The following is a 27,103-nucleotide window of genomic DNA, read 5'->3' on the forward strand; positions in this document are numbered from 1 at the left end:
CAGCCGCACAATGGGGCGGTCCAACTGAAGTTTGGATTCGGGGCGGCCAAAGGGCGTTGCATGAGGATGTGACGTCATTTTCTGCGCGCGCATCCGGACGGCCGCTAAACTTTGCGCCGGCGCTAACGGGCAACTTGATTTGGGGCGGGGCGCAAACTGCGCTGCGCCCGGGCGCTACACGCATAGCGCCCGAAAATCACTTCTCTTAAGGCGCTAACTGCTGGCGCAAGCAACTGAAAATCTAGCCCCAGCTCTCATAGTTACAGAATATAACCGAGTGCCAAGTCCCATTCACCCATCATCCCTGTGATAGCTCCTGGTCCACCAACACCTCGATCTTAAAATTATCATCCTTGTATTCAAATCCTTCCATGATGTTGCCGTTCTCTATCTCTGTAACCTTCTCCAGTTCTCTCCGAGAACTCTGCGTTCCTCCAACTCTGGTCTCTTGCACATCCTCCAGCTCTGGTCTCTTGCACATCCTCCAACTCTGGTCTCTTGCGCATCCTCCAACTCTGGTCTCTTGCACATCCTCCAACTCTGGTCTCTTGCGCATCCCCCACTTCCTTTTCCCCGCCATTGGTGACCATGCCTTCAGCCGTCTAGGCCCCAAGCTCTGGAATTCCCTCCCCAAACTCTCTACCTCTCTCACCCTCCTTTAAGACACCCCTTAAAACCTACCTGATTGACTAAGCTTTTGGTCATCTGTCCTAATGTCTCCTTCTTTGGCTCAGTGTCAATTTTCTTTCTGATTACACTCCTGTGAAGCACCTTGGGATGTTTTACTACATTAAAGGTGCTATATAAATGCAAGTTGTTGTTGCAGGAGGGGGAAGGGCCAAAACAAATGATCATAACCTCGGCCCCTATTACATTTTTACATATATTTTTTATCCACACCTTTGTTTTGGCCCTTCCCCCTTTTTTTCTCTCCCACATGGCCGCTGCCTCCCATTCTGCCAGCGCATTTCACACCTAATCTAGAGCCGTCTTTTGTCTCTCCACTAGTCCTATCACCATCTCGTCTGGTTTTGAATACCTCTTAATGTCTCTTCACTTCTCTTTTGTTCTTTCATCCCCATTTCCCAGCCCCCAAACTGGCCTTTTAATCGGTTTTATTTCCTGTGCTTTTTCAGTCCTGACGAAGGGTTTTGACCTGAAACGTTGACTCTATTTCTCTCTCCACGGATGTTGCCTGGCCTGTTGAGTGTTTCCAGCATTTTCTGTTGTTATTTCGGATTTCCAGCATCTGCAGTATTTTGCTATCATACAGTAATGCTGTAGTCTAAATCCTAAATGCCACCATCTCGATGTAATTTTTTAAAATTAAGTAAAACTTAAACACCATTCCAACCCCACTCCTATTTAATTTCCAAACCCAGGCAATTCTGTAAATAGTGACTGGAATGCTCAAATAAAGGCAATGAATCACACCACGGATCATTCCCCTTGTATCAAAAAGCAGCTGCAACTAGTCTTGAAGAATTTTGGCACTAATAAGAATAAGTAAATAAGATGACAACTGGGCATATCCCAGAATAAACTTTTAAGGAAAATTAAAAGTTCAAAAAAAAATGCATTTTAGTACATTACTGGTTATTTGTGAATTTCTTTGGGAACAAACACTAAATAAACACACATGCAATTGCGACTCAGAAGCATCCGCTCATCTTAAACTGTTCTGCCTCAGGTTCATGTGCAACCAACAGTGGGAGAAAGTAATATCCAATTTATTGTGACAGGCTACATTCCCACCCTTCAACTGATCTGTTTGCTTCTGACAACCTCCAGTCTCAGTGCAAAAAGTTGGTGTTTCCAAAGCTAAGACGCTGGCACATGGGCTGATAAACTACCAGCATAGGATGATGATGCTGCTGTAATCATATCTGGAGCAACCAGGTGGTCATTTCTATCCCTCTTCTAACCTTCTCCACGTGCCTTCCTTTGAGTCCCGTTTCTTACACATTGACACCCATTTTCAAGTATTCGTCCTGCTTCTTCCCAAGCTAGGGGACACTAGCTAACTGGATAGATCTTATACTGACACTGACTGAGATATCACAACTTCCAATAACATTCCCTAAGTCTCCTTTTTTTTTAAGAGCAAGAAATAACTGTGCTCATTTCTGAAAGAAGCATGAAAAGGCAGGGGATGGGGGAAGGAAAACACAGTCACCAAGAGAGGTTATAGCAGCCGGATATGTCGCTTCAATCTGCAACTTAACATCAATGGGCTACGTACAAGACGGCGCATGCGTGGTTGTTTTTATGTTGCTCCAGCTGCTGCGGAATATAAACAAGCCGATTAAACGGCACTTGGGACCTTAGCCAGCATATAAACACTAAATAAAAGATTGTTTCACTGTCTGGGGATCTGTTACAGACTGGTGCAAAGCTTGAAAGCCAGCGGAGCAGATAGTACTGAGTGTTCCAAGTATAAAGCATCGATTGCCAACTCCAACCTACAGTAGGCACAGTAGTAATCCTGCAGAAAGAAGCTTTACCCCAGGTGTCTTTTATCACTAGCTGCACGACTGCTCAGCTGTGAAGTTTATTCTCAACTATTTTAGACTTGGTTTTGAAAGGATGGGTTTTCTGACCTGTGCTAGTTTTCAACAGCATCCCACGCCCCTGCCCGTCACATTCTGCTGGCTGCAGCCTGATCTGGATGGCCGTTCATGTCGTAATTGAGCATTAAACTGCAGCAAAGCAACGAGAGACTGGAGCAGGAGGAAGAACAGTGGCTTTCTGTGTCACACTGGCTGTCGATCTGCTACCAGGTTTCATGTAAATGTGTACTCAGTCAGCTGGGGCACCTCCGGCACACTCTCCATCGGAGGTAATGCTGCTGGGGGTCGTTGTAAGTTTTAGCTATAGCGTTAAATGGGCCTCATCGAGTAAGCTGCCCATTATACGCCACACGGCCAATTTTCCCTTCCATTAATTTCAATGGGAATGAAAATCAGGAGAGATGTATAATGGGCGGCCGACCCAATATCGGTCCTTTTAAACTATCACCAAAAGTTATCATTACCGCCAATGGGTAGCCCAGTCCACAGAGAAAACTCTGCAAATACATAAAACCACAAAGCTTTGTGAGTTGCCTGACGTCGCTGGAGTGAAATGCGCCCATGCCGAGTGGTGCCAATGATAAGTCGGGTATGTTACCCATATGCTGCCTCGGTGCTGGCAGCAGCTCTTTAAAAAGAAGGTCCTCTGATTCAGCCTCAGTGAACACAGGACTGTCTTGGAATAAGTATCAGTTCACGTTGAGGTGATGGGGGGGAAGAGGGTGGATGACTCTTTGATGCCACTTCAGTGGGATTCACCATCTGGCTGCAGCCGCCTCAGGAGCCGAGTCTTGTTTGGGTCTGGGGGAAAGCGCAGTAGGTAAAGCCCAGGAGGCAGCATGCTGGTTCTGGGTCACTTGTGCATTTGGTGGTCTTTTTCCAGTGGGTTCTTGGGCATGGCCAGAAGACGTCCAATGCTGAGCCCTTTCTGACGAAACCTCTCCATCCAGGACCCTAGGGCTCAACTCGTGCTAGTGGAAGACAGAAGTTGACTGTATCAACGCACCTCGCCCTCAAGAAACAGCACTTACAAGGAGTTTAGATCTTTTTAATGTCGTTTTTACAAAAACATGAGAGGCAGGTGGCGGTCGATCTTACATAGAAACATAGAAGATAGGAGCAGGAGTAGGCCATTCGGCCCCTCGAGCCTGCTCCGCCATTCAATGCGATCATGGCTGATCATCCCAATTCAGTACCCTGTCCCTGCTTTCTCCCCATACCCCTTGATCCCTTTAGCCTTAAGAAATATATCCAACTCCTTCTTGAATATATTTACTGTATTGGCCTCTACTGCCTTCTGTGGTAGAGAATTCCACAGGTTCACTACTCTCTGGGTGAAGAAATTCCTCCTAATTTCTGTCCTAAATCGCCTACCCCTTATCCTTAGACTGTGACCCCTGGTTCTGGACTCCCCGACCATCGGGAACATCCTTCCAGCATCTAGTATGTCCAGTCCTGTCAGAATTTTATAAGTTTCAATGAGATCCCCTCTCATTCTTCTCAACTCCAGCGAGTACAAGCCCAATCGACCCAATCTCTCCTCATACGTCATTCCTGCCATCCCAGGTATCAGCCTGGTGAATCTTTGCTGAACTCCTTCCATGGCAAGAACATCCTTCCTCAGATAAGGCAACCAAAACTGCACACAATACTCAAGATGTGGTCTCACCAAGGCCCTGTATAACTGTAGCAAGACATCCTTGTTCCTGTACTCAAACCATCTCGCTACGAAGGCCAACATGCCATTTGCCTTCTTAACCGCTTGCTGCATCTGCATACTTACCTTCAGCGACTGGTGCACAAGGACACCCAGGTCTCGTTGCACTTCCCCTTCTCCCAATCTATTGCCATTCGGATAATAATCTGCCTTCCTGTTTTTGCCACCAAAGTGGATAACCTCGCATTTATCCACGTTATATTGCATCTGCCATGCTTTTGCCCAATCACCCAACCTGTCCAAATCATCCTGGAGTTTCTCGGCATCTTCCTCACAGCACACACGCCCACCCAGCTTTGTGTCGTCTGCAAATTTGGAGATATTACATCTAGTTCCCTTGTCTAGATCATTAATATATATTGTGAATAGCTGGGGTCCAAGGACCGATCCCTGTGGTACCCCACTAGTCATTGCCTGCCATTCGGAAAAAGACCCATTTATTCCAACTCTTTGCTTTCTGTCTGCCAACCAGTTCTCTATCCAAGTCAATACCTTGCCCCCAATCCCATGTGCCTTAACTTTACACGTTAATCTCTTATGCAGGACCTTATCGAAAGCCTTCTGAAAGTCCAAATACACCACATCCACTGCTTCTCCCTTATCTATTTTACCAGTTACATCCTCAAAAAATTCCAGTAGATTAGTCAAGCACGATTTACCTTTTGTAAATCCATGTTGACTTTGTCCGATCCTGTCACTGTTTTCCAAGTGCTTACCCGTGGGGGGACAGGATGAGGAGTGCTGGCATTGCCCGCCCGAACACCCTGCCGAGAGGCTCGAGCCAACTTGAGGGGTGGGCCTCATTTCAATATTGCAGGTGAGCTGCAAGCATTGTGTCATCCCCCACAGCCTGCTTGCTGGTCGGGGCGGGGTCAGTAATTCCAGCAGCACCAATGACGAGCCGAACTGCAAGTCCTGGGTGTGGGGGGTGGCGGGGGTGGCGGTGGGGGGTCGCAGACAACGGGACGGAAGATTTTTGTGGAGCCAGGAATTGTGACCCCATAAATACATTTTAAAAAGCACTCAAAAGATTTAACCTTCTCTTGAGTGGCCTGCAGCATTCCTATTAAGGGTGCTTGGTAGGCCACTCAACGTCTGTGAACCACCGCGGAGAGTGCACCTGGGCCACCAAAGCAGAGGCCCCATCTGAAATGGCGGCGGTCAGGAGCAGAGTGGGAAGTATGTTGCTGCGGATCCTGGGGCCACTTTACCGCCTTGTTTCCACCGAGCAGAGGGGGTGAAAATCGGGACCGTGCTGACCCTGAATTAGAAAGGAGAAGTTGGTATCTGTACACTTACCAGTACAACTGATGTGCTACTCGAATACTCCTGATTGAACGCTCAAGTAAGAATTCCACAAGAGGGCTGTTAAGATGCCATTCAAACTTCACTGCCTGTTGAAAGTAGAACAAACTTTTAAAAGTAGATCGTTGCATTCTAGGCAATTTACCCATCTACAATTCCAATTTCACTCACTAACAGAACCCAATGTTAATAAATGTTCTTCTTTTCATAAATCTCTGAGATCATGATTAGCAATTTATATGTCAACCTATGACTGAGATTTATGATGTGTTTGACATATTTGTTCTGTCAGTCACTCAAGTACAGCAACTCAGAGTTTGTCAAAGGCACCCTACACCCTCTTTAAAATGTCAAACAGAGGTGCTCAAAAATCAGACCTTCATCTGTTATTAAAAGCTATCCAGGGTGAAATTCTGAAATGGCATAATGGAGCTACACCTCGGGGGCACAAACTGCCAGTGTCCATTCACATGCCTGTCAGTATAAAGTGACAGCAAGGCTTCCAACTTATATCCGAGATTCATTCTTCCTGCTATTGCTATGTTCCTTCCCCCACCCTCCCCAATCAAGATCATATGTGATGATGAATTATAATGTGCAGTGCAGGCATTTATTAAGCTGTACCTTTGTGTAAACAGGGCCCAATATTAGCACAAGGTTAAGATTACCAGTGACCAATGTCAATGTGAATCCAGAGGTTAGTAAGTTTTTAATAAGCAGCTCATCGGGGATTACAGATGCAGACAGTCAACAAATTAACAATGTCAAACCTGCAAATACCACACTGGAGACATATTGTATTACAATATTGAAGGGTGGTATTATTATTGACCATTCCAGTGCTACTAGATGATCTACTGTCACACTTGAAGGTATGTTTTGGTTGTGAATGCTAGCTTGTTTCTGACTCTGCTTCAATAACCATTGACTTGATGTTGAGCTGCTGAATACAGAACAGTGAAGGGCTGAATGACATTCAAGATGGCAAATCCGAAACATTTCTTACTCACTGGTCCAGTAGTCCCATATTAAGGAGCTTTACTATCAATAATTCAATGTGCATGTGACATAAAATGTGATAAAAGAAAGTTTTATTTTGCTTTTGGTCAGTTTATTTTTCAACTGGGTTTCTGCAGACATGGAAGATATTTTTAATACCAGTGGAGCCTTTGAGTGAAGTATCTCCCCAGTTTACTATGGTGCAATAACAACAGCAACTTGCATTTATATAGCGCCTTTAATGTGGCAAAACGTCCCAAGGCACTTCGCAGGAGTGTAATCAGACAAAAATTGACACCGAGTCACTTAAGGTGATTTTAGGACAGGTGACTAAAGGCTTGGTCAAAGAGGTGGGTTTTAAGGAGGGTATTAAAGGAGGAGAGAGAGGTAGAGAGGTGCAGAGGTTTGGGAAAGAAGTTCCAGAGCTTAGGGCCTAGGCAGCTTAAGGCACAGCTGCCTATAGTGGAGCATTGGAAATTGGGGATGCGCAAGAGGCAAGAATTGGAGGAGCATAGAGATCTCAGAGGGTTGTTGGGCTGCAGGATGTTACAGAGATAGGGAGGGGGCAAGCTCATGGAGGGATTTGAAAACAAGGATGTGAATTTTAATATCGAGACTTTGCTGGACTGGGAGCCAATATAGGTCAGCAAGCACAGGAGTGATGGGTGAATGGGATTTGGTGCTAGTTAAGATAAAGGCAGCAGGGTTTGGGATGAGTTGAAGTTTATGGAGGGTGATGCCTGCTCTTTGATATCATACTCAAATGTGTGATCTTAGCCAGTGAGGCTATTTGACAGTGGAGGGCATTGCAGCCACCCCCATCCCTGTCTCCAGCCCAGGTCCAGACACACACGCACTTCCTAGAAGAGCTCACTGAATACAGATCAGCAGCATGAACCTTGGTTCATTTCCTCCCTTCTTACCCTATGTGGCTCAGTGGGTAGCACACTTGCCTCTGAGTCACGAAGGTTGTAGGTTCAAGTCTCACTCCAGGGAATTGAGCACAAAAAGCTAGGCTGACACTCCAGTGCAGTGTTGAGGGAGTGCTGCACTATCGGAGCTGCCATCTTTTGGATGAGACTTTAAACCGAGGCCCCGTCTGCTCTCTCAGGTGGACGTAAAAGATCCTATGGCACTATTTCGAAGAAGAGCAGGGGGAGTTATTCCCAGTGTCCCGGCCAATATTTATCCCTCAATCAACATAACAAAAACAGATTATCTGGTCATTATCACATTGCTGTTTGTGGGAGCTTGCTGTGCACAAATTGGCTGCCACGTTTCCCACATTACAACAGTGACTACACTCCAAAAAAGTACTTCATTGGCTGTAAAGCGCTTTGAGACGTCCAGTGGTCGTGAAAGGTGCTATAAAAATGCAAGTCTTCCTTTCTTTTACCCTGGGACATAGAGGTTAATTGTGCTGGCCAGACTGCCATCCCACTGGGGTCAGCTAGCTCAGCACAGATCAGGGATTGTAACTGGAGCCTTCCTGTGCAGTATGTCTCAGTAACACCCCATGGGGTTTGACTAATCAAGCCAATAGGAGAATTCACAGCTATAGTCTTAGTTTAGTTACGTTTGCCATTTTTATTGTGCATTTTGCATTTCCAGGCCACCGTAGCAGAGCCACAACGTCACACAATTACAGCTCTCCCACTACAACAGTAGCTCTATTAAGTTGGCAAAATAGCTAAAAACTTTTTTTTAAGACAAGCTTCACTTTGCAAGTCCCTGGAGTGTAGAATAGTGAGGCTTGGCTGCAACCCTGTTGTATAATTCAGTACTTTATCAAAGCCTATTTACCTGAACTAACTGTGGCAGATAATCTAACAACTCATCATCCAGAATGGTTCCAATCTGTTGGACTGCAGCCTGACGAAGCTCTTGATCCGAAAAACTTATCAAGTGGAAAACAAAAGATACAAAATGAAAGAGTGAGTGAACTTACTTTAACCCCTTGGTACACAAGTCACAGCTGAACGATATTACGCTAAAGCCAAACCCAATTTTACCAGTAACTGAATTTTGAAAAAAAAATTAACAAACATGTTTACTCTCATAACAAAGTTGATCCATCCAATTCAGGCACTTAGCTTGGAAGCCTCTTTAGAGCCAGATTCTCATTAAAAAAAAAAGGGATTAACTGCCTCTTTTCCTAAATTGTAAAATGACTTGCTACTAAAATGACGGGTGCAAAGGATTTTGCTATGGCGATTTCGTGCAACACGATTTCATTAGTTGGAGTGACTGAGATCCAGTCAATCATCATACACATCCAATGATGATCCTTTAACACCTCTGAAGTAACTAACACGCCACTAAGGCAATGACAAAAAAAGCTCATTAATCTAGCTGTGGCATTTGCAAAACCACTGAGTATTGGCTTAGTGGCAAATTTGTAAAGCCAGGCTTTTGTTGAGTGCGTGATGGAGAAATTGGATGATCTGTTTTGCCCAGCGAGGGTGACCCTTAAACCTGTTTAACTGATTTAGACAGTGAGAAGTTAGAAGTAAGCTGCGTGGAAATTTAACATAGATCACGTGAGCTGCAGAAGCGTATTAAAGAAATTTCACTGCTTGAGAACGAAAACCAAGATTAAGCAAGAATATCACTGTAAATAGCAGCATAGGACACATATGGAGATGACATTCAGTGGCAGTTGTTAAAGATATAAACATGCAAGAAAAATGCTGCTTTCGCACAAAAGAACATCAAGAAGGATGTAACAAGGAGCCAGAAATAGCAGGCTAATGCAAATAACATTGTACATGTCATGATGGCAATGGGAAAATACTGCAGGATGGAATTCCCATGAGGAATATCATCGTCCTCATTCACACTCTTCATACATTTGTGGAATTAATGGGGAGGGAGGCTCTCAATAGTCTCGGGAGGTTGCAGGTCTGCACAGACATAGGAACATTAGGAACAGGAGTAGGCCATTCAGCCCCTTGAGCCTGTTCCGCCATTCAATTAGATCATGGTCGATCTGTACCTCAACTAAATTTACCTGCCTAAGTTCCACATCCCTTGATATGCTTACTTAAGAAAAATCTATCAATCTCAGTCTTGCAAGCTCCCATTTTCCCAGCATCCACAGCCTGTTGGGGGAGAGAATTCCAGATTTCTACTACCCTTTGTATGAAGAAATTCTTCCTGATTTCCCTCTTAAATGGTCAAGCTTTAATTTTAAGATTATGTCCCCTCATTCTTGATTCCCTTACCAGAGGAAATAGTTTCTCTGTATCTACCCTATTGAATCCTTTTAGCATTTTAAATACCTAAATTAGATCACCCCTCAACCTTCTTTACTCAAGGGAATACAGACCAACTATTATGTATCACCTTCATCACATATTCACTTATTTGTACCATATGTTGCATCAATGTGTACACTAATTGTGCACAAGTGCTTGATAGATCATATAATGAAAACATAATACCCAATGGATATGTGTGAATCATAGAATCATTACAGCACATTAGGAGGCTATTCGGCCTGTCGAGTTCGTGCCGGCTCTCTGCGAGAGCACTTCAGCTAGTCCCACTCCCCCACCCTTCCTCCATAGCCCTGCAATTTCTTTTCTTTCAGGTACTTATCTAATTCCTTTTTGAAAGCCACGATTGAATCTGCCGCCACCACCCTTTCAGGCAGTGCATTCCAGATCATAACCACTCACTGCGTAAATGTTTTTTTGCTCATATCGCCTTTGGACCTACTGCCAATCAACTTAAATCTGTGTCCTCTGGTTCTTGACCCTTCCGCCAATGGGAACCAGTTTCTCTCCATCTACTCTGTCTTATAGACTTGTATGTCCCAACAGCTCTCCTAACAGAGCAAGAGTCAAACAGCTTTCTGCACACAGTCAGAAAGGAACAGTCACTGGAGCACCAATGGCACTTGCAGTAAGCACCCAATGAAAATACATTGTGACAAATGATTTGGATGAGAAAGCCCAGGGTAATGGGGGTGAAGGGGCGGCAAAAGATGAATGGGGGTGAAGGGTCAGCATGTGGAGGGGAGATGCCCCTGTCATCCCTGAGGGATCCAAATCTTAGGGGGACTATTTTCAAACCAAGGAAATACAACATGAAAGAGCCGCGCTGAGCAGTTCACTTGCCTCCATATACATGGCGGTACAAGGTGGTATGGTTAGGTTGGACAAAGAGTCATTCACACTAGCATCTGCCATTGTGCAAGGAGCAAAACCAGTGGTAACTGTGGGTGTGATCTTAGTAATGTAGGCCGTGGCATCTCACAAATGCTTCCACTGTCGCTATGCATGTTTTGGGATCCAGAATCCAAGGAATAATCCAGGCAGACTTCAACTCATTTGTAGAATGGGTTACAGATAGCCATAAGGGTGGTATTCAAAGATCTTCTTGATGCCCAGCATTCTGAGAGAGCACAGACGAATGGGGATCATGAGGAGATGTCTTCTAGCAGTGGCATGCGTGGAGAAGCAGCTGGTTGCCACTTGTGTCAGCAACCTCTGAAAGCAATGAGCCCACAGTGATGCCAGCAAAGCAGACTCTTGCCACTGATGCAGGTACATCAGGATTAGTTGTTCACAAAGGAAGCAGACTTTCCACATCCCACGCGGGCTGCCAGTTGGCTGAGGTGCCACCCACCATGGCTACTCCCTCAGCTAGGGACGCACTGAGAACTAGGGCACATACACAGGGCACACTCAGAACTTTACAAGTCAGAATGAGTGAATACAAGAGAAAGTCTTCAAACGCGCCCATCACATGCACTTAACACATTATTTTATTATTAGTATAGCTTGCCACCCTTTTATTGTGCAGAACAGAAAGTGTAAGTTGTCCCAAGTAAAGCCAGCCGAAATGATGACATCCTTAGCAAAAAAGCTAAACAAGTAAAAGACCTAGCAGTTCTGTGGTTATAAATATATCCAATAGAAATGAATAGTGGCCAATCGCATACGACCCCCTCACGCACCTGCCTCCTGGGCTACAGTGGCTGGTGAGTGTACCATTGGCTTATTGATAACCATCAAATTGTCAACAGGTCACCGAGTGACTACGTACCACCAAAGACGTTGTATATGTTGGCATTTGATAGCTGCCTCTGTTGTTGCTGGTTCCCTTTGAAGTATAAGTGAGTGTGGGGTATAAGAGCGCTTCTTTGTTTCTATGTTTCAGATACCTCCTTAATGAAGGAGTAAGTATTTGATTCTCGTGGGGGTTTAAAAGGGCACAGTTCCATTCAAGTGGTGCTGTTCACGGCTACTGGTAGTGCAGTGTGGATGGCTGATTGTCCCTGAGGTCTTTGTGGCCTAGATGGCATACCTCAATCACAGCCTCCTGACTGTGCCTGAACCTCACCATGCACCGACTCTCTTTCATGCCAAGAGTTTATGATTTGATTGCTGTACATTTATCGTCTGGCACATTGTTTGCCCTCTGCATCCTCGAGCCACCTTCCCTCCCTTCACTAAGATACCCCTCAATGGCTGCTGTTCCCATGTTGTGGGGATGAAAACTCCTCTGTATTATTCCCTTCTGTCATTGTTGTGGTGGTACTTCTGAATTTGGCCCTTCATTTAGCTGACTGAAGCCAGGTTTGAGCTGGAATTCGGTACTCACATTCTGTTTGTTTCTTTCTATGTAATTCTGCACAAGTTTCTCTTGATCAGCAAATAAGAAAGCCATAGCCTAGAGCAATAAAAATTATTTTCCCTGCTAATTTCCAAGAACAGGCTTGTGGTACAAATTAATAAATAGCTTTTCTACACTTCTGTCAAAATCATTGCCTTGAGTAAAATATGGCCCTTACATTACAAAAGCAATTCATTTAGAGAATTATTTTGCAAGACTTTGGCAATAGTAAACCCCTTGAGGCCATACTGTATTCATTGACTTTTTTTTGCCTCTCATTTTATCATTCTCCAAAACAATTTTTTTCCCTCATTGCAAAAACAAATCCTCGTATCTCCACGCAACCTCTCATCAAGAGCCAATGCCAGTTCCTCCCTCCTCCACATTACATCCTAGCAGCTGGCAAGACCCAGACCCATTGAAGCAGGTGGTTTTGGTGGCAATGAGCCCTGTACGAAATGAATTAGGCCACGTCAGCAAAGTGCTGAACCCAACCTGTTTGACATTATTTAATGCGATTACAAATCCATTTGCTAAGCCAGTTTTTTTTCCCAAATTGGAGACAACAGGAGTGCAGAGTCGGGAACAAGCCTTGCCGGCAGAACATTGTCTCAAATTGATTAGCCTGTGGTGACTGGCTTCTTATACTTCCATTGATGGGAATGTTGAAAGATAGTAACAGTTTATCTTGTAATCAAAGGGCTGTGAGGCTGCCTATCAAAACCTCCTCCAATACATACACTCTGGTGTCTGTAACTGCTGGTAACAGTATATTATCCTGTCAAAAACAGTTTAGAAATTCATGAAAATAAAAACTCCACAGCAGCACGGTGCAAGCTTTTTGTCTTCATGGCTTGCCTAAGTGTGTATTGTGTTACATTAAATTAAAAGGGTTAAATTATAAGGACAGGTTGCATAGACTAGGCTTGTATTCCCTTGAGTATAGAAAATGAAAGGGTGAACTAATTGAGGTGTTTAAGATGATTAAAGGATTTGATAGTGTAGATGGAGAAACTATTTCCTCTGGTGAGGGAATCCAAAACAAGGGGACAGAACCGTAAAATTAGAGCTGGGGTGATGTCAGGAAGCACTTCTTCACATAAAAGGTAATGGAAATCTGAAAAAGCTGTTGAGGCTGGGGGTCAATTGAAAGTTTCAAAACTGAGACTGATATATTTTTGTTAGGCAAGGGTATTAAGGGATATGGAACCAAGGCTGGTAGATGGACTTAAAATATAGATCAGCCATGATCGAATTGAATGGTGGAACAGGCTCGAGGGGCTGAATGGCCTCCTCCTGTTCCTATGTTCCTATAGAGTCTCAGGGCCCACATGTAAAGTTTAAATCAAAGTTCCCGTCAATTTACAAGCATCTCCAGTTGCTGATATGAACAGATCGTTGTGCTCTGAGTCAGGACTTATCCCCCCATTGAGGCAATAGCCCTTTGCAAGCCTAGAAGCTTGCAAAACTCAAACAGGACAAATCAACAAGTACGAAACAAATAAGCACAAATAGATCGGAGTTATGGGGTTTCACGGGCTGGTTCAAGAAGGCTCGGTGACCCGAGGCCTGCAGATTGGACACCCTGATCTATGGACTCTGCTTAATAACTTACCACACAGCTATGTTTAACTCAGACTCAAAACACTTTGTTCAATAAAAACAAACTGGCAAAGGCAATTAATAATAAAAAATATTCATTCATAGATATTATTAGTACACAGAAATATATAAAACACCAAATCCATATTTAGTCCTTTCAATCCCAGAGAGGTGAATGTGACAAAATCACTAAAACACCTTCTTCAGTGAGTCACTGACGATTTCTGAAGTTCGGCACCCAAATGATCTAACCCGGGTGTCTGATTCTTCTGAAATGGTTGCGTTAGGGGAATGAAACTGTCGCACTTAGTGTCAGGTCACTCAGAGTACACCAGATGCATAGTATTGCTTCATCTACTTCTGAACCCTAACTTCAGCGTAACACTGCACCAATATGACACTTCCATTTACTACACCAACTATCCTTGTGCTCCCTTTGACTGAGTTGCGTGATTAAGGGCAGTTTTATGCTGTTGAATCATGCCCACTAGCCTTGGCATTACACAAACACATTTTTCATGACAGAGAAAATAGACTACTATCCCGTCAGTTTGTATCTAGATCCAAGAGGTGGAAAGACGGTAATATAACTCACTGTATCTCCTATTCCCAGTACCGAGTGAGTATTAGGTAAAATAAATGCAGTACTACAAGACTATGTTATCCCAAACATGAAACTGATTAAAGATAGTCTATGGCAGCCATTTTTAAAAATAAAGACAAATAGTTGCATAACATTTTTAGATAAGGAGGAGGAAAATCACTGGGAGATAAGCCAGACTCCTACCTTGAAAGCAATAGTCCCAATGACTCTAAAGGGTTTGCTGAAAAGCTCCACCTCCTGAGCACTGCGTAGATTTCAGGCAGAGAACCCAAGTCCCAGCTGGGCGCACTGCCCAGCAAGAGGGGAAGGAAGCAGTTTGAGCTGTTACAGAATGAACGTTTTGTCCAGAGCAGGTTTTTCTCTTCTTCTTCAATCCTGCAAAAACCAATAGAACAGCAATGAAAATGTTGTGACATCAATGCTCAGATCCCTACAAGTTCACAGTGTATGATACCGGTACTCCAGAATTGGAACATTATTCCACGGAGTGAAAACATCAAGTCAGACATGACACAAGTCAAAACTTTCTCTGACAACGTAACTCAGCACTAATCTGAGGCCAATCTTTCTGTACGAGCAGTCACCTATCTTTTATATTCTCACACTCCTAATTTCCATCACCTCCGATATGAGAATTGACAAATCAATGTCAATTAATATCAAATTGATAGAGCACTTATGTTTCTGAGGTGTTGTATCCTCTGGAAATTTGATCAAATTGTTTGGCAGAGGACGTGAGCACTGCCTTTTAATAGCATGAGAAAGTGAGAGGAGTTGGATTTAAACCCAGATCGGAGAGGTAAATAGTGTTCTAAAACACTGCGCTGGACAGGGCTATATAAAGAGGGGCTGTTTCATTAATCTTAGAACACAATATTGACTCAAAAACAGTACATAATACCTCAGAAATATTTAAATTTGTTCTTAAAATAAAATTCAAAGTACCTAATCACTCAGTGAATAAATGTACTGGGCCGTGTAGGTCAAGATGGCCCCAAGTTTAATCTGTATTCTACACTCTGATCTCAGTCAGGTTAGCAAAGATGGGACAAAACCTGGCCTCAACACCATGGCTCCCTTGCTGGAGTTTCCCTCCTGCATCCCAGGGTACTGAAGCTATGTCTACTGCCCCAATTCTCACTGTGACAGATCAGCCAGTTCAAGACAAATCAAGATCAAATCTGGGATCCTTCTGGTCTGCATGCCTCAGTTCCACAACATGCAGTAAATTGATCAACAGATCTATTGGGGCCAGCTGCTTTCTGGTAGCTCTTTCCACGGGTGTATCGATCTTTGTGTAACAGGTTCTGCCCGACTTCCCTTCTTACCCCTAACTTGATCATTTTAAAACTTGTTTATTCTGTATTTGAACCCTTCGCCACAGTGAACAATTATCAGGATCAGCTTGATCAAACCGTGGACATCAGAGAAATAAATTGGTACTCAGATCAACAAGCTCGTCATCAGATGCAGAAATCTAGGGTGCGATCTTGCCAACCCTGGGGAGGCGGGTTTGGAGGCAGGACTGCCGGGAAAATGGCAGAATCGGGGGGCGGGTGCCCATCCCGCCCCCAACCCGCCTCCGTGCCATCTTCCCAGGAGGCGGGTAGCCGACCCGAGCCGGGTCCTGTCTCCTGGAGGTGGGAAGCGGATTACAGCCACTTAACTGCCTGTTAACAGCTAGTTAACAGGCAGTTAAGAGGATTATCCCTATTTTTCCAGGAGAGGTGCAGGCTTCCCGACATCAGGAAACCCCGCCAGGATCACCAAGGTGAGTAGTAGGTCTGCGGGGGCCGAAGGGGTGCAAAAGTGCGCTGTGGAGGTAAGTGATGGGTGCAAGTGTGGAGAGGTGAGTATGTGAGGTGAGTGGAAAGTGATAGAAAATGTTTACTTACCTTTGTTTCTTCCTGCAGGCTTCAACTGTTGGGGATGCGGAGAGTCTCACATCTCACCAGCAGAGATGACAGATGGCTGCTGCATTCTCTGATGCAACAGCCATCTAATTTCTGCTCACAAAAGAGGTTTGACAAATCTTGAATACAAGGACTCATCAAGCAACAGAGAATGTCAGTGTTTGACAGCTTCACAGAGCTGTCAAACGATGACAATTCATCTGTCAAAAAGTGTTGACAGATGAAACGTCATACGCTGACGCTCTCTGTAACCGGCTTCCCCTTAATTGGCCTGCTAACCCCGCAAGGGCAGGCTTAACAAGGTCAATCAAGGGAAAATAGTGTGGGGTGGCCACAAGTCGATGGAGGTGGGACAGTGACCCGAGAAGCAGCAGTCCCGCCTCCAACGTGCCCTCATTGGCAAAACCGCCCCCTTAGTGTCTGCATGATGGATCAGTGGCAACCAAATAGAAAAAGTTACAATCGCCAATCAACTGTTGGACTTATTTTAACTTTCATCCATGTGCTATTGTGTGGCTGGCATTGTGGACAAGGTTAATAGCCCAGCTGTAGCAGTCTCAGTTTTATGCATAAAGGTTGTGTGTCAAGGGTTGATCTGGCCACATGTATGATGCGACTATGTCAATCTTTGGAACTCCTAGGCCTCCATTGGCTGGAATAAACAAAATTGCCCTCAGAGCTGGTTTACTCTGGAATCTGAGGCAAATTTTTTCCATGTGTATTGCACTTCAAAAACAAAACAGTAGGGCTTAAGGGAAATAAATTGTAAATTAAGTTATTTATTAGGAAGTCATTAAAGGCACTGCCTAGTCTAGCCCTCAACCATAATGACCAGGTTTTGATTCTCGGTCGTGCTACGCAATTAAAAGCTGATATGGAGTACTGTAACTTTCAAACAAATGTTAAGGTGTTATAAAAAAACAGCAAATGCTTGAAATACTCAGCAGGTCAGGCAGCATCTGTGGAGAGAAACAGAGTTAACGTTTCAGGTCGCTGATCTTTCGTCAGAACTGGAAAAAGATTTACAAGGATGATATCAGAATTGACAGTTATTATGTAATGAGAAAGGATTAATTAGCAATCTTGTTGTGCGAGGCCCCTTGGGGAGGAGCGATCATAATATGATGGAATTCTTCATTAAGATGGAGAGTGAAGTAGTTGACTCAGAGACTAGGGTCCTGAATTTAAATAAAGGAAACTACGATGGTATGAGGTGCGAGTTGGCTAGGATGGATTGGGGAACGTTATTTAAAGGGTTGATGGTGGATAGGCAATGGCAAACATTTAATGATCGCATGGATGAACTACAGAATTTGTTCACCCCTGTCTGGCATAAAAATAAAACAAAAAAGGTGGCTCAACCGTGTCTAACAAGGGAAATTAGGGATAGCATAAGATCCAAGGAGAGGACATATAAATTGGCCAGAAAAAGCAGCACACCTGAGGATTGGGAGCCGTTTAGGATGCAGCAAAGGAGGACAAAGGGATTAATTAAGAGGGGAAAATAGAGTACGAGAGTAAGCTTTCAGGGAACATAAAAACTGATTGTAAAAGCTTCTATAGATATGTGAAGAGAAAAAGATTGGTGAAGTCAAGCGTAGGTCCCTTGCAGTCAGTATCAGGGGAATTTATCATGGGGAACAAAGAAATGGCAGACCAATTAAATACATACTTTGGTTCTGTCTTCACAAAGGAGGACACAAATAACCTCCCAGAGATGTCGGGGAACATAGGGTCTAATGAGAGGGAGGAACTGAAAGAAATCAGTATTTGTAGGGAAATGGTGTTTGGGAAATTGACGGGATTGAAGGCCGATAAATCCCCAGGGCCTGATAATCTACATCCTAGGGTACTTAAGGAAGTGGCTCTAGAAATAGTAGATGCATTGCTGGTCATCTTCCGAAATTCTATCGACTCTGGAACAGTTCCCATGGATTGGAGGATAGCAAATGTAACCCCACTATTTAAAAAAGGTGGCAGAGAGAAAACGGGGAATTATAGACCGGTAAGCCTGACATCAGTAGTGGGGAAAATGCTAGAGTCCATTATAAAAGATGTAATAGCAGAGCACTTGGAAAACAGTGACAGGATCGGACAAAGTCAACATGGATTTACAAAAGGTAAATCATGTTTGACTAATCGACTGTAATTTTTTGAGGATGTAACTGGTAGAATAGATAAGGGAGAACCAGTGGATGTGGTGTATTTGGACTTTCAGAAGGCTTTCGATAAGGTCCCGCATAAGAGATTAGCGTGCAAAGTTAAAGCACATGGGATTGGCGGTAAGGTACTGACTTGGATAGAGAACTGGTTGGCAGACAGGAAGCAAAGAGTTGGAATAAACAACTCTTTTTCTGAGTGGCAGGCAGTGACTAGTGGGGTACCGCAGGGATCGGTGCTAGGACCCCAACTATTCATGATATATATTAATGATCTAGACGAGGGAACTAGATGTAATATCTCCAAGTTTGCAGATGACACAAAGCTGGGTGGGCGTGTGTGCTGTGAGGAGGATGCAGAGAAACTCCAGTATGATTTGGACAGGTTGGGTGATTGGGCAGATGCATGGCAGATGCAATATAATTTGGATAAATGTGAGGTTATCCATTTTGGTGGCAAAAACAGGAAGGCAGATTATTATCTGAATGGCAACAGATTGGGAAAAGGGGAAGTGCAAAGAAACCTGGGTGTCCTTGTGCACCAGCCGCTGCAGGTAAGCATGCAGGTGCAGCAGGCGATTAAGAAGGCAAATGGTATGTTGGCCTTCATAGTGAGAGGATTCGAGTACAGGAGCAAGGGTGTCTTGCTGCAGTTGTACAGAGTGAGACCACACCTTGAGTATTATGTGCAGTTTTGGTCGTCTTATCTGAGGAAGGATGTTCTCGCCATGGAAGGAGTTCAGCGAAGATTCACCAGACTGATACCTGCGATGGCAGGAATGACGTGTGAAGAGAGATTGGGTCGATTAGGCTTTATTCGCTAGAGTTTAGAAGAATGAGAGGGGATCTCACTGAAACTTATAAAATTCTAACAGGACTAGACAGACGAGATGCAGGAAGGATGTTCCCGATGGCGAGGGAGTCCAGAACAAGGGGTCACAGTCTAGGGATAAGGGGTAAGATATTTAGGACTGAGATGAGGAGGAATTTCTTCACCCAGAGAGTAGTGAACCTGTGGAATTCATAGAAACATAGAAGATAGGAGCAGGAGTAGGCCATTCGGCCCCTTGAGCCTGCTCCGCCATTCAATGCGATCATGGCTGATCATCCAAATTCAGTACCCTGTCCCTGCTTTCTCCCCGTATCCCTTGATCCCTTTAGCCTTAAGAAATATATCCAACTCCTTTTGAATATATTTAATGAATTGGCCTCTACTGCCTTCTGTGACATCGGTCCCGGCCCTGCCCAGGTGCAAACTGTCCATTTTGTACTGGTCCCACCTTCCCCAGAACTGGTTCCAATGTCCCAGGAATTTGAATCCCTCCCCCTTGCACCATTCTGTATCACAGAAGGCAGTTGAGGCCAATTCATTAAATATATTCAAGAAGGAGTTAGATATATTTCTTAATGCTAAAGGGATCAAGGGATATGGGGAGAAAGCAGGGACAGGGTACTGAATTTGGATGATCAGCCATGATCTCATTAAATGGTGGAACAGGCTCGAGGGGCCGAATGGCCTACTCCTGCTCCTATCTTCTATGTTTCTATGTTATATCTATCAGGAAAGACTGAACGGGTTTTTCTAGAAAAGGGAAGGCTGAGGGGTGACTTAGTAAAGGTCTTTAAAATGATCAAGGTATTGATAGGGTAGACAGAGAGAAGATGTTTCCACTTGTGGGGGAGTCCAAAACTAGGGGCCATAAATATAGCTAGTCACTAATAAATCCAAAAAGGAATTCAGGAGAAACTTCTTTACCCAGAGAGTGGTTAGAATGTGGAACTCGCTACCACAGGGAGTAGTTGAGGCGAATAGCATTGATGCATTTATGGGGAAGCTAGATAAACACATGAGGGAGAAAGGAATAGAAGGACATATTGATAGGTGAGATGATGTAAGGTGGGAGGAGGCCCGTGTGGAGCATAAACACTGGCACAGACCAGTTCGTCCAAATGGCCCGTTTCTGTGCTGTAGATTTTATGTAATTCTATGATCACTGTCCACTGACCCTTGCTGGAAAGTCCACACAGTTAACGAGCTTGCTGATGTTCATTGTCTGGGCTCGCACATGAAGAGTGGCCAATAGCATGAGCTACGAGGAGCAAGAGATAATTGGGGTGATTTTCATTCAGTAGTCGGGAACGAGGCGGGGCTACAACTTTCGGGGTTGTAGTCCCGCCTCCATCGAGCTGCGGCCAAGCCACACGATTTTAACTTGATTGACCTTGTTGAGCCCGCCCAGCGGGCTCAGCAGGCCAATTAAGGGTCACCCGGCAACAGGTGACATCACAGACTGAAATTTCATCTGTCAAGACATTTTGACAGATGAAATATCAGCGTTTCACAGCTGTTTGAAGCTGTCAAACACTGACAGTCTTACTTCTAACCTGAGTCCTTCTACACAGACTCAGTTAGAAATCTCACTGGCACAGAAAGCTGCAGGCTGTCACTTTTGACAGTTCGCAGCCATTCTGCTTTCTGTGCCGGTTAGATGATGGACTCCCGAAACCTAGAGGAAGGAAGGCTGAAAAGGTAAGTACAGGTAATTTAAACTTCTTTACACACTTTAGACACACCAAACACACTTACCTTTGCACTCATGCACCCATCACTCACCTGAACACCGACAGCTCGACCCCTCCAAGTCCTTCAACCTGACGGCCCGGCTCTTCTAACTTGGCGTGGTTTGGAGCCGTCGGGAATCCCACACTTCAAGCTTTAAAATAGGGATTAGCCTAAAAACTGCCTGTTAACTACCCGTTAACAGGCATTTAATTGGCACTAATCCCTTCCTGCCTCGGGTAGGCAGGTCCCAGTGCGGGGCGGGTACCCGCCTCCTTTGAAACTTACATGGAGGCGGGTTGGTGTCAGGACCCCCGAATTCGGGACATTAACCCCCCGCACGCCTCCAATGCTGACTCCACGGGTCAATGAAAATCAACCCCAGTGGCTTCGGAAGAAGGGAAAAGAAGAAAGATGGATTGATTTGATTAGACAGAGATAAACTAAAGTACTATTGAAACAAGAAAAATAAAAGGGAATAGGGATAAAGAAACCGGTAGGAGAAAAAGGAAAGACAGGCAAGAGCTTTAATGCCTGCGTTTTGAAAGATTTAATAGCAGGTCTCCTTGTTGCATTGCTGATAGTACGGTGGGTGATGTTAGAATGAAAGGAGTATTGCAGAATGTATTATTCTGCTGCTAAGGTATCATTGTGTTTTAGGTGGTCTGTCCCATTAAGACCAGAAAGTCTAACTGCTACAATAAAAAAAATAAAAAGAGAAAGTGCAGGAAACGCTCAACAGATCAGGCAGCATCAGCGGAGAAAGAAAGGTAGGATTAATGTTTCCAGTCAGAACTATCCACCCGAAACCTAAACCCTACCTTCCTCTCACCACAGACGCTGCTTGATCTGCTGAGTATTTCCAGTATTTTCTGGATTTTTTTTTTTTAATTTCAGATTTCCAGCCTCTGCACTATTTTTGGCTTTTTGCTATAATTAGACACATTCTGAAATCACTCTGTGTTTAATTGTTGTTCGTGCAGGGAACTGCTGAATGTGCTTGTAAGTTTCAGGCTGCGACTCTGAAGCATCCAGCATCGGTCACAATAACCGCACTGTGACATTAGCATGTGCTGAAATACTGCTTGCAAGTCACTATTGATAGATGTAGCTTTCCTACGAATTTTACTTCTGCAGTATAGGGCTGGATGATAGCTACTGTTAGAATCTGGTGTCGTGTTATTGCTACTGTTGGAGTTTTTTTTTACTATGATAGCCTGTGAGCTAAAACTTAAAATAAAAGCTGGCCCGGAGAGAACAGAATTATCTGGAGGTGTAGGCAGTCCCAGGATGAATAAGATTGGAAGTTACAGCACAGCACATCTGTTTTGAGTTACACTGTGCAGAGCAGTCTTGGAGCATAGATTGAATACAAACAATAGCACACAGAACCAAAGAATTTTCCAGCGCAGAAGGAAGTCATTTGACCCAACATGTCTTTGCTAGATCATTCTGAAAATGAATCCCACTGCCCTGTATCTGCTTCAAGTGTTGACATACTCTTTTGAAAGATGCAATGGCCTCTATTTCAACCCCCACTGTGGCAAATCACTCCACACTTACAACTTTCTGCAGCAATTATTGATCTTGACCTTTCTCTTGACTCCCGTTCCGGCAACGCCTCGATTTTAAAATTCTCATCCTTGTTTTCAAATCCTTTCATGGCCTCGCCCCCCCCTCCCTATCCCTGTAATCTCCTTCAGCCCTGCAACCCTCCAAGATCTCTGCGTTCCTCCAATTATGGCCTCTTGCGCATCCCTGATTTAATCACTCCACAATTGGCGGCCATGCCTTCAGCTGCCTAGGTTCTAAGCTCTGGAATTTCCTCCCTAAACCTCTCCGGCTCTCTACCTCTCTCTCCTCCTTTAAGACGCTCCTTAAAACCTATGTCTTTGACCAAGCTTTTGGTCACCTGTCCCAATATCTCCTTATGTGGCTCAATGTCAAATTTTGTTTGATAACACTATGAAGCACCTTGGGACATTTTACTATGCAAAAGGCACTATATAAATGCAAGTTATTGTATTTGACTCTCAAAGTGGCAATTTTTAATTGATTACGCCTCGTCACCAGCTCCTCAAACAGAGGAAATAGTCTTTCCCTATTCACCTTTTATGATTTTAAAAACTTCTAAGTCTTTTCTTAGCCTCCTCTGCTCAAATGGACACAGTCCCAGTATCTCAAGTCTCTCCTCAGAGCTATTATTTCTCATCTCTGCTATCATCTTGGTGAATCTAAGCTGTATGCTCTCAAAGGTTTTATTGTTCTATCTATAATGGAGCATCCAAACAGCACACAGTACTCTACTGTGGTGTAACCACTGACACTTACAAATTTGTTATAAACTCTTTGCTCTTGTACTTTAAGCCAAAATGCTATTGGCCTATTTCTATTGCTTTATCTACTTCCCCTGCACTGTACAGGAGTTATGTACTTTTACCCCTTAGTATCTCTGTTCTACCACACCCTTCATTGTCTTTTCATTGATTGTCTACACCCATTCCTTATTTTTCCTCCCAAAAAGCAGCACCTCACACTTCGACAGTAAACTGCATCTGCCGCCTGTCAGCCCATTCTGTTTAGGTTCTCCTGAAGCCTTAGACTGTCCTCCTCACTGTTTGCCAAACCCCTTACTCTTGATCCATCAGTAAATTTTGATACTGTGTTTCCTACGCCCCCAACCCAAATCAGCCTTCTATATACAGGTACACTATCCCTTATCTGAAAGCCTTGGGACAAGCTGAGTTTCGGTTTTCGGAATTTTTCGGATTTCAGAAGGTATTATTATAAGACTGGGAAATTGGTATTTAATATAAATTTTAAAAGTTCAGGCTACCTCTTGCGACTGTTCCATGTCTCATTCCCCTTCCTGCTTCTCTGGAAAGCCGGATATCGGCTGACTCCTACTAAGCTGGCCCGCAAATCAGGTCGGGTGGGGGGGGGGGGAGAAAAGAATATCGGACGGGCCGCGGTTCAGGTCGGGGGTCGGGGGTCCGGGGGGGGGGGGTCGGGGGTCTGGGGGGGGGGGTCGGGGGTCCAGGGGGCCGGGGAGAAAAGAATATCGGACGGGCCGCGGGTCGGGTCGGAGAAAAGAATATCGGACGGGCCGCGGTTCGGGTCGGGTCGGGTGGGGTGGGGGGGGGTGGAGAAAAGAATATCGGACGGGTCGGGGGTCGGGTCGGAGAAAAGAATATCGGACGGGCCGCGGTTCGGGTCGGGTCGGGTCGGGTGGGGGGGGTGCGGGGGAGAAAAGAATATCGGACAGGCCGCTGCAGCTATCAGACGGGCCGCTGGATTGTTGGGTTCACTCTCCCGGTACCTGCTTCACACTACCCGGCTCGGCCTGCAATCTCCTACCCAGGAGGGAACTCTGTGACCCTCTGCCCTGCTCAGCGTAAGTCGTGCGCTACTCTGGTCATGTCGTGCGCACGACTTACGCTGAACGAAAAAACTTTCGGTTTTTAGAGGTTTTTGGTTTTCAGAAGTTCGGATAAAGGATCGTCTACCTGTAGCAAGAACAAACGTAGATTCAGCAATGACCCCCCGGGGTGCACCACTTCCCACTCTTCTCCTATCTGAGCAACACCCATTAATCCTAACCCTTTGTTTCCTGACCGTCAATCAAATTGCTATCCGTGCTGATGCCATAAAACTCAATTTTTGTAACAAGCCTCCTGTGAGATACCTTTTTGAATACCTTCTGAAAATCCATACAAACTACCTCTAATGCATTCACTTTATCAATAGAGCCAGTCACATCTTCAATTAAAATTCTAATAATTTTGCCTATGATAAATTCATACAGAAACACAGAAATGACAGGGACTCCCGCTTATTCATTCACCGATTTGACAAACTGCATAGAATTATGCAGCACAGAAGGAGGCCCTTCTGCCCATCATGCCTGTGCCGGCTCTTTGAAAGAAAGAGCATTACAGCAATCATGTCATGGATGAGCCATGAGAATCAGTTTCCAAAGACACAGCCAAAGGGACGTTTCTCGCACACGGGAAGTACTTACAAAAGCAGGGAATGTTTCTGCTGGATGTTAGTAATCTGTTTTCTGGACCCTTCATCTATATCATTGAAATATTGGTTGTACACTGCAGGAGCAGGTCGGCAAAACGTCACCGAGAGAGAGTCCGGGAAATCTATCTGCATTTAAAATGATATGAATTGCATTTAGTATACTGGACACATACTTTACCACACTGACAATGAATAGTCTTGAAATTCATTGCCATTATATTGCTACAATCTATAAAAGGGAGCAGCCAAATAAACATTTAAATGTACTAAAATGTGCATAACAATCAGTCTAGTTCAAAGTTATTCATTGTGTGAAGCACTTTAAGATGTTTCAACATGAGGTGCTATATAAATGAAACATTTTATTTCTAAGTACCACAGATCACAAAGAAATCTGAGAATAGGAGAAGGCCGCTAATCTCCCCCAGTCTAGAGCTTCACGTGAAATCGCGGAATCTCGCCTTTGATTTACCAATCAATGGAAATAATCTACCCATGTGCACCTTGTCTATGCCTTTTTATCATTTTGCACACCTCTGCTAAATCCACCGTCAATCTTCGCAGCTTGAAAGAATATCACCTTGGGCGGTTTGTAATCTCTCCATGTAACTCAGTCGCCTCATTTACAGTAAAGGTTTATGGGCTAGATTTTCAGTATAGGCAGTTTTGGGGCGCTAACCTTAGCGCCCGCCCGAAGTTAGCGCCCGCCCCAAAGTAGCGCCCCGTTGCCGGGAATTCAGTGGCTTCGCCCTAAGAGGTTGGTGGAGCGCTAAAAGAGGCGTTCCACTACTATCTTTAGGCGCTAAGCCGGCGGTCCAGAGGGATAGCGCCCAGGCGGGGCGCAGCGCGGGTGCGGTCATTTTTGGACTGACAGCAGACCCCGTGGCGCCGACCAGCTCTTAAAGGGGGAAGGGACGAATTGGTCTGCTGCCACGCCCTGCACACTGCAGCCTTGCAAAGAGGCCTCAACACTGCTGCTCAGTCCCAGGGAGTCATGGCAACGCCAGAGAAGGTCCGTCAGCGTGCCCTGCGCTTCTCAGAGGGTGATCTTGACATAATGGTCACAGCTCTGGAGGTGAGGCGCAAGATCTTGTTCCCAGAGAGTGGGAGGAATCCAACCCACCACGACTACACCAAAGCCTGGAAGCAGATCGCCCAGAGGGTGACGTTCACCGGCGATGCCCCCAGGACCCACAAACAATGTCGTAAAAAATACAACGACCTGACCAGGATTGTCAAGGTGAGTAGCCTTTCCAGTCTCCTCCTCATTCTTGCATGTACACCTGACATGATGGGCAAAGGGAGCTGAAAGTCCTATTGGCCAGCCCTCAGCCAGCAGCATTGGGACAGTCATGAGCATCAAATGGCCATTCGGCACTCTACACTTTGGCCAAGCTATTCCACCATGGGAGGCTGTGCACACTACATCAGGGCTTCACTCTGGCCAAGCTATTCCACCATGGGAGGCTGTGCACACGACATCAGGGCTTCACTCTGGCCAAGCTATTCCACCATGGGAGGCAGTGCACACTACATCAGGGCTTCACTCTGGCCAAGCTATTCCACCATGGGAGGCAGTGCACACTACATCAGGGCTTCACTCTGGCCAAGCTATTCCACCATGGGAGGCAGTGCACACTACATCAGGGCTTCACTCTGGCCAAGCTATTCCACCATGGGAGGCAGTGCACACTACATCAGGGCTACACTGCGCACTTACAGCCCGTCCTTTCTCTTGCAGGCTAAAGTAGCCTTTAATCGCCAGGCCCGTGCCAGGGGTGGCCGCGCCAAGCTGCAGAAGCTCACTCGGCTGGAGGAGCGCGTGTGTGTGCTCATGGGAGCCCGTGTGATCGTCCCCACAGCGTGCGGAGTATCCGACCCTCCACTGCCCGGCAATGGTAAGGACCTTGCCTTTTGGCCCTCTCGCGTCGCACTGGCCCATCCGAGCTACCTCCTTTGCCACTGTCCCACCAATGCGCTGAATGCCACCAGTCCTAACTCCCTCGCTGATGCCGTCTCCTCA

At 45.1% G+C, this 27,103-nt stretch overlaps 1 protein-coding gene across 3 annotated transcripts in view; it reads right to left on the reverse strand.

Annotated features, from left to right (window-relative positions):
* Positions 1 to 27,103, reverse strand: part of LOC147105566 (phosphatidylinositol 3-kinase C2 domain-containing subunit gamma-like) — a 238,025-nt gene that overhangs the window by 86,794 nt on the left and 124,128 nt on the right. For all 3 annotated transcript variants that reach the window (XM_086010053.1, XM_086010054.1, XM_086010055.1), the window contains exons 15-18: positions 25,073 to 25,206; positions 14,603 to 14,794; positions 8,395 to 8,488; positions 5,587 to 5,681 (exon numbers count right to left, since the gene is read on the reverse strand). In XM_086010053.1, the coding sequence (XP_085866179.1) occupies positions 5,587 to 5,681; positions 8,395 to 8,488; positions 14,603 to 14,794; positions 25,073 to 25,206 (515 nt within the window). The remainder of the gene's footprint in view (positions 1 to 5,586; positions 5,682 to 8,394; positions 8,489 to 14,602; positions 14,795 to 25,072; positions 25,207 to 27,103) is intronic.

Source organism: Somniosus microcephalus, chromosome 17, assembly GCF_052327205.1.
Source record: "Somniosus microcephalus isolate GS21.2 chromosome 17, FLI_Smic_1.0, whole genome shotgun sequence".
Lineage (NCBI taxonomy): Eukaryota > Metazoa > Chordata > Chondrichthyes > Squaliformes > Somniosidae > Somniosus > Somniosus microcephalus.